This window comes from Tetranychus urticae, chromosome 3, assembly GCF_039701765.1.
Source record: "Tetranychus urticae isolate SD_2017Ah chromosome 3, NJAU_TeUrti_SD_1.0, whole genome shotgun sequence".
In the NCBI taxonomy this organism is placed as follows: Eukaryota; Metazoa; Arthropoda; class Arachnida; order Trombidiformes; family Tetranychidae; genus Tetranychus; species Tetranychus urticae.
This window is the reverse complement of record NC_142960.1, coordinates 2,013,175-2,020,870: the sequence shown is the minus strand read 5'-3', so window position 1 is coordinate 2,020,870 and position 7,696 is coordinate 2,013,175. Positions and strand designations below refer to the sequence as shown.

The 7,696-nt window shown below is 32.3% G+C and overlaps 2 protein-coding genes across 2 annotated transcripts; both read right to left on the bottom strand.

Annotated features, from left to right (window-relative positions):
- Positions 1-1,574: 1,574 nt before the first annotated feature.
- LOC107365781 (uncharacterized) lies at positions 1,575-3,005 on the bottom strand. Its single transcript, XM_015933351.3, has 2 exons — positions 2,721-3,005; positions 1,575-2,648 (listed from the first exon to the last, which is right to left on the bottom strand). Exons 1-2 carry the CDS (start codon positions 2,850-2,852, stop codon positions 2,127-2,129), a joined length of 654 nt encoding a protein of 217 aa, XP_015788837.2. The 5' UTR covers positions 2,853-3,005; the 3' UTR covers positions 1,575-2,126.
- A 708-nt stretch (positions 3,006-3,713) lies between these two features.
- Positions 3,714-6,510, bottom strand: LOC107365776 (transient receptor potential cation channel subfamily A member 1). Its single transcript, XM_015933347.3, has 3 exons — positions 6,140-6,510; positions 5,572-5,776; positions 3,714-4,600 (listed from the first exon to the last, which is right to left on the bottom strand). The coding sequence occupies exons 1-3, from the start codon at positions 6,299-6,301 to the stop codon at positions 3,969-3,971; spliced, it is 999 nt and encodes a 332-aa protein (XP_015788833.1). The 5' UTR covers positions 6,302-6,510; the 3' UTR covers positions 3,714-3,968.
- Positions 6,511-7,696: the final 1,186 nt, after the last annotated feature.

Sequence of the window (7,696 nt, the reverse complement as noted above, 5' to 3'; positions counted from 1 at the left end):
CAGGGGGTTTCCTCATGTATATTACTCACACACCGAGCATCACCTATGCCTAGGTTTACCTTTTACTTCTCACTCAATCTTCATTTTGATCATCATCTAAACTCACTTTACTCTTTTGCGCTGTCTCATCAATATATGAGTATATATTTACTGAGTGAGTGGAATGAGAAGAAGAAGAAAAAAGAAGAAGAAAAAGCTGAAAGAATTGGAATAACGAAGGGAAATCATTTGAAGCTATGGTGCCCTTGAGGTTCCTTTTCGCTTATCCTCATGGGATATACAGAGTTACCCTGTTAGAATCAATGTTTCACAGAGTCGAACGATTGTATCCACTGAATGAGGTTATCCAGAAAAGAAAAGGTAAAAACTAGACTTTTCAAGGGTTGCCTTACCTTCATCATTTCTTCATCACTTTTTCACAACTTTTTACTTCTTTCTCGCATAATAGACACAGGGAATGTTGACTGATGAACTTGGTGTAACAACGGAACAACCATGGAAGACGAAGAAGATAAAAGCTGAAAATGAAGTTTGTTTCCTTAAACACAACACACAATTCCCTTGTGATCTTACCTTTTCCAAGACGAAGGAAAGTTGAGGCAAAAAATTGAAGTTGACTTTTCCTTGAGGAGAGAGACCAGATCATTTCGAATAATCTTTCTTATTTCATCTTCTTCTTCTTTCTTTACATTACATTTTACTCCTTTTTCATCTTCTAATCTCATTCTCTTCTTCTCATCATTATCAGAGCACACAATGTCCAAACCTCATGAGACACTTTGCCAGAACTGAGTCTTCATTCCTTCCTCATTTCCCGAGTGATCGAACCTGTTTCATATCCAAACTATCTTCATCCAAATCTCTCTCAGGGAAGAATTTTTTTCTTCCTCTTTTTCTTCATCTTTATCCTCAATTTCATTTATTTTTTGTTCTTTACTTTTTCTCTCCATTCCCTGAGTAACTCTTGAATGGTAAATGTTAATGAGAATTGTTTTGATGACAATATTTACCTTTTTATATACAAAGACAAATATCGGGGAAATGTTGAGAGTTTTGTGTTATTCCTTTGGTTACATCTGATTTCAGGTAATTTCATTCTTAGACGATAATCTTTCATTAATATCAATATGAAACATTGAATTTTTTGCTGGTTTAGATGATAATCTTGGCCAATTTGGTTAAATGTTTTCATTTTGTTTCCACTTCTGTTTTCATTTTTACATTTACAGCTTTTGTTTTACACGTTAATGATTATGTTATATGATTACATATTATTTAATCATCATCATTTAGTTTACATTTTTTTGTGTGTTCTTGTTTTCTGGTTGTTGTTCATTTCAGATCTATATTAATAATGTGTGTTTTCAGGCGTTTTAATGCCAGTTGATTTACCAAGGGAACATGATGGAACAAGCAAATTAACTTTGGCCCCTTTCATTTTGCTTTTTGATATTTTGCTTTGAATCGATTCAGTTTCATTGGCTAATTCCCGGTAGACTAATTGATCCAGCCTGGTATCCTTTCATGTCGATATTATCATAGACACATATCATCAATGGAATCAAGTCAACAGCTTTTAATATGATGATAACCATTCAATTTTTATTGTTCATTTGGGTTTGCCTGTTCATACAACAAACCAACAGTTTACCAAGTTTACTTTACTCATTCAATTCTCGAATGATTGAACAAGCAAAAACAGTTTATGATTAAATCTACTTATAAATCTAATTACAATCGTCCATCACTATTAACTTGAATTACACTGCCATCAATTATCAGAGTATAAATCAAAACTATCCAAATCATGATTACATCTTGATCCATAACAAAAGACAGTTGAATAGGTAAACTGGTAGACAAGAGAGGGCGCCAAGACATCAACTAAAAATTACAAAAGTAAAGACTTTTTGATTCATTTTTTCATTTTTGGGTTTCTTATTTCACTCACGACTCGAAATTTCTTTAAGGCTATTGCGTTGCGATTCTTACCAAGGTAAAGTTGTTTAAATTTTTGATTAGTTAATTGTCTGTTGATGAATTGGTAATAACTTGCGAAGCAAAATGTCAGATGTAACTGATTGAAATTTATTGGTATTCTTAATATTTCATGATTTATCTGGACATCAACCTCGATGCGGCAAATATTCACGCTCATGTCTGTCATTATAGCCACGGAAGATTACACGATAACAAGCCGGATTAAAATATTGCCTGATATTGAAATTAACTAAAGTTTTTTTCCAAAGATCCTCGTCAGGTAATCCTAATCTTTGTTCAGGAAATCCAGCTCTAATTTGTGGGAATATTGCCGAATTTAGAATGATTTCCTTTCTTTTATTCAAGTAAGATCTGCTATTTATGGTTTGACAATACAATAGAGTACATTGGGTTGGATGAATGTCTTCACGTTGTGCCGAGAAAATATCGATATGTAAATCGAAAAGGCATTCGTGATCTATTAAACGTAGCCACGAGCGAAGCAAGAAACAGTCACCGTCATTAAAACTTTGCCAAAATGTATCATTCACTCGTGGAGGGTCATACTGAAAATTACTTTCTGTATTGTAAAGCGGAATCAGAGTCGTTGTATGATTAATGTAGATGCTGCTTAAATATTTGGCTGGTAATCCAATGAAAGATGCAATCTGTAAGTGCAATTACAAAGAACCATTGTCAATTAAATATGAAAAATACCGTATAAGAAGTATTGTGCTTACCTTTCGGAAGAATAGTTGTTGTTTATGTTCACAGCTTTCATCTGACCAATCAATTGTAATATCTTGGTAATCCTCATCACTTGGTCTCATTTTGATAGTAACTTTACTCGGGTAATCATTATTTCCACTCATTTTGATCGGTTAACTCAACAGAAGCCAAACTTGAATTTACAATGTCTCAATAAATGAACAAAACTAGAAAAATATCCAAAAATATCTCAATATATCACAATGTTAGCCCGAAAACCAGTTTTGACCACATGTATTGGCACATGTTTTGCTTTCCCACATGTTGAACCACAGAGCCACCTGAATCCAATGTCTATAAGTAAGTGAATGTGAAGGGTCGAAGCGGTTCGGGTAATAACTGAAATAACGAATGTTTTTAAGTGCTTGCATTTCGTTAAATTGCTTTCTATATTTCGGCCCTTTACTGGTCAAAGTATGTTCGGTAAAATAAAATGAAAAAATTGTTCAAGTTTCATGAAAGTATTTTGCGGAGAAATGTTCGCTTGAAATGTTTTCGTAGCTCAATCAGTCACTGAATTATCATAATAAATGAAACTCTAGATTCAATTTGATTCGATTCCCTGTTGAAACGATTTTTACTCCAGATTCTGACATCAGATGACGTTACTTACCTAATCAATAATTGATTGAATAAAGGAAATAAAAGGAAAAATATTGTTAAATAACAAGTAAATTGCCTTAAAATAATGAAATTGGATCAAATGTGGTTGATATGAAAGTTGATCCTTGATCAATTCAACCCAAAACCGGTAGGAAGTAAATGAAATTTACCTTGACTGTGAATAATGTGAACAAATGGTCAAGATTATTGTTTGAAAACAAAAAGAAAACATTGACCAATTTAGCAATTTAAATCATAAACAAGGTTAATGTTGATCAAGAAATGGTTGATGAGGATGAATAGATTTAATGATTGAAAAAACTAATTCACCATTAATCGTGTTTAAAGATGGGTCAAGGTGGTTAAATTGATAGCCAAAAGCCTTGGTAAAAACCTTTTTTTTTATTGTTGATGATCACATTTGTACATTAATAATATCATGTTATCAAACAATTTTACCTTTAAGGTTAGTGACAATTGAGTTTACATGATTTATGCAAAAATAACAATCAACTGAAAGTGAAAAATTAAATCCAAATTGATGACTAAACTGGTAAATTTGGTTTGGGTTGACACAATCTGTTGACTGGAAACTGGTATTTTCTTGAGTCTGGTGTTTACTTGACCAGAAGACGGTTAAGATAGTTGATCAACTCATTGGGCAAAAGTCCGTGTAAACAGTTGAAGTTGGTTGACTTGAAATGATCTTGAATCAGTTGACGGCAAAGGTTCTTCAACGGCGACACTTTACCGATTATCGTTAAATAATTGAGTGAATCACAGTTATGTTCAAGTAAAATGTTTATAAAAGGTGAACAATGAAGTGCATTGTCAGTGTTGGTCTTTTCTGGTGAATGCGAGTTTCGACTTAAATTTTGCTTCAACTCTTGGGTTAAATGGAAAAACGGAGTTCGACCTTTCGAGTCAATCAGATCAATGTCGGCTCCTCCGTTGATTAGCATATAAATTAGTTGGATTGTCAGTGGGGAAGGATCAAGATCGACGCAATAGTGTAAAGCTGTTTTACCAAAATTGTTGTACTCGTTGACCAACTTGCAAGGTTTACCATTGTCGGTGTAATGGTTGCTCTTGCACTGATCGTGATCGGCCTTCAATAGAAGTCCAATTATTTCAAGTAAAGTGCTTTTTGATTGGTCATCGTTGAGGCCACTCGGTGGATTACGGACGCTTTGGATGGCAATGTGAAGTGGTGTGTTACCATTGATTTCACGAGAGTAAATATCGACTCCTGAAAAGAGACCAAAATTTAAATTCTAGTCACAATAAGATGCTTTTGTTTGAACTTTTTTTTCTCATGTCAGTTAATTAACGTAATTTTTAGTGGTTAATGTTTTTTCTTCATGATAACCAAAATACTGAATGTTAATCAACCTTGATGAAAGTTTCGTTAACAGTTAATTTTCATGATTAAGGAAAGCGAAAGGCAATTTTACATTCAATTTAGTTTACTGAACTGATTTGAACTTGCTCTATTATTACCTTCAACAGGTTTACCTTTTAATGCAATATTTTCGCGTTCCTCTTCCTTTACATTTTTATATTGTTTTAAAACAATCAATTTCGATTTCTCGAAAAGTCTTTATCGAAATTAAACTCGAAATTTCATCGAAAATTCTAAATTGATTTTGCAGTCAAGATTGATAGACATGTTTTTAAATGAGCAAAGACTTGCTTACAATGTTAGTCAATGAGGAGTCTCCTCTGGTTATACATCGATCAGATTACTAATGTTAGTTAGACGATACTTATGAGGAAATTGTCACAAGTGGTGAATCGATATCGAGATTTCAATGGTCGCTATCGATTTACCAGTTGTGGTGATTCCCTCGTTGGAATCAATCTTTCAATATTCCCTGAGAAATGCCTCTTGTCTAATTCATGTAAAACTAGTCTCCGATTGTGAAAAACAATGAAACCCGAAATTAACACCAAAGTGATGAGTCTTCTCATTGACTAACCTTTGTTAAAACTATGTATTGCTAATCTTGAAATACTGTAATTTAGTGGTAAATCAACTTTTCGTATTAAAAGCGTGATTTTAAGGCTGTTTCAGCTCTTTTCGTTTCTTTAATTTTTTGAATTTCTTTCGCTCAATTTATGCTTCCTTGATTGCCGAAATTAAATTTTATTCACTTTTAATGCTAAGTTTAGGGAAGCAAATTTTCTGGTTACTTGTCATCTTGAAGACTTGAAACTCACCTCGAGAGATTAAAAGTTGAACTAGAGCCAGATCCCGTTTGTACACTGCTTTATGTAGTGGTGACCATTCATATCGATCTTTCCAAATGTACGGATTTATTAGCTTCTGATCGAGAAGAGAGTCTATTATATCGGTTCGATTTAGTGAACCGCAACATTGAAGGACCAATGAAGTTATTTGAGATCGTCTTTTGGGTCCAATTTTCTGGTTTACAGAGTAAATTGAAAATGGTAAAGAAAACCAAAGAAAAGCATAAAATGTTTAGCTACTCAACCTAAGACATCTTTTCCTTTAAAGCAATTCAACAATCAGCTTTACCAATTAAACTCGATTGTAACCAAAATAGCAATTAAAGTACTTCATCTTCCTCAAACAAACAATGAATATTGATCATTATTGGCTGCTCAATAAACCATTGAATCGGTTAATTATTCAAATCATTCATCGACTTTCAATTGTCTCTAAACTCAACCTTGAATTGTAAACTAAAAGGCAATCAATAGACTAAATTTAGGTTCTACCAATTGATTGTTCGAGTAAATGTTCAATGTTAATACTTAAACTTACCCATAGAGTTGATACAAGTTGGTCTAAATCATTTTTGGCAATTGAATGTTTAACAATCTCTTCCAACTCGGAGTCACTTAAATTGATCCAGGCAAGCAATTCAATCAGATATTTGACCACAAATTCAAAAGTAATTGTCGTTGAATTGAAATAGTTAATCATTTGACGCTTTTAACCATTAAACAAGTGAAAACAAGTATTAAATCAAGTAAATCTCAAAGGTGATTAAAGGACTGAAGACACAATTTAACCTGAATATTAAAAAAAGCAATTGTTGATTAAGGTTGGAAAACAAAAACATCTGAGAAAACACGAAATCAAAATAAAAGTTTCAAGTGAAATGAAGATGATAATGATGATAATAAAAAGGAGGAGAAAAGAGTGTTTGAAGTAAGGAAAGAAAGAGGTTTTATAATTGACTCGAAGGAGTTGGCCTCAACCCGAAATGTCGACAACCTTGATTCAGTTTGGAAAATAGTTTCGACTTGAAGTTTACGAGTTTAAAGTCTAGTAAAAAACATTGACTTTGACTTTGTTTGTTCAAAGTTCAATGTAAGTAAAAATGGTTTTTATGATAATCTTAAGAAAGGGTCGAAAAGGCTTTAAAGGTCAAAATTTTGGTTCGAATTTGCGTTAACTCGAATAAGCAAACAGAATCAACTTGAACCAATTCGATCGAATAAATCCTTCGTTTTTTCGTTTTTCATCATTTCTCAGGTAATTTGGTTTGACTCATTAGATTGGAGAAGACGAATTGTTTGAAGGTAAATTTTTCTCTAATTAACTTTTTCCTCGTTAATCTGTCTATTATTAGTTGGATTATCAATGATATTAACGAGATTAAGCAAGTTAATTGGATTTAATGAGTGAAAGTAAAATATTTATCGTTGAGGAAAGAAAGCAAATCATGAGTTTTTGGTGGAAAACATTTGGAATTGAGTTTGATTAGAAAAATGCAAATTAATATTTAATCGATGAAAAACAATGGCGAATCAAATGAAAGATTAAGAATGATTGTGAGCATTTGAATGAGAATTTCAAAAATGATTAATAAAAAATGAATTAATTTCATCCTGAATATCATTATTATTTGGTTTCCATGATTTATGTTGATGAGTTTTTTATTGCTAATTTTGATCATTAAATGACAAGTTTTTGTGTTCATTTTTTTACGAGCTCAAATTGAATTGAATTGTGAAATAAGCCATCAGAATGAAACTAATCTGGTTTGCATCAAATTTTTGATTTATGCTGATTTAATTTTGATTATTTTGACAGTTTATTGATATTCATACTTTTGACTTTTAATGTTCGATCTGAAATTTTTTGATGATTTTAAATCAAAGATAATCATGAGATTATTTCAATCAATTGAGAATTTGAATCAATATTAATGAACAAGCAGTAAGTAAACACTGAGCGAATTGAGATAAGATAGTTCGATTCATCGTGAAAAGTTTACTCGAGATTAATGTCATTTCAACTCGCAACAAAAGTTTTCAGGGAATTCGACACTAGCTTTAGCTGAGTGATTAACAAAAAGATATCAAAACCAGA

What these genes read in the sequence shown, in the direction of transcription:
- LOC107365776 (XM_015933347.3), bottom strand. Translation starts at nt 6,301, where the DNA reads ATGATTAACTATTTCAATTCAACGACAATTACTTTTGAATTTGTGGTC. An exon ending in AACTTGTATCAACTCTATGG is followed by an intron (nt 5,777 to 6,139) that starts GTAAGTTTAAGT and finishes TCTGTAAACCAG; the next exon opens with AAAATTGGACCCAAAAGACG. An exon ending in TCAACTTTTAATCTCTCGAG is followed by an intron (nt 4,601 to 5,571) that starts GTGAGTTTCAAG and finishes GTCTCTTTTCAG; the next exon opens with GAGTCGATATTTACTCTCGT.
- LOC107365781 (XM_015933351.3), bottom strand. Translation starts at nt 2,852, where the DNA reads ATGAGTGGAAATAATGATTACCCGAGTAAAGTTACTATCAAAATGAGA. An exon ending in AACAACTATTCTTCCGAAAG is followed by an intron (nt 2,649 to 2,720) that starts GTAAGCACAATA and finishes TTGCACTTACAG; the next exon opens with ATTGCATCTTTCATTGGATT.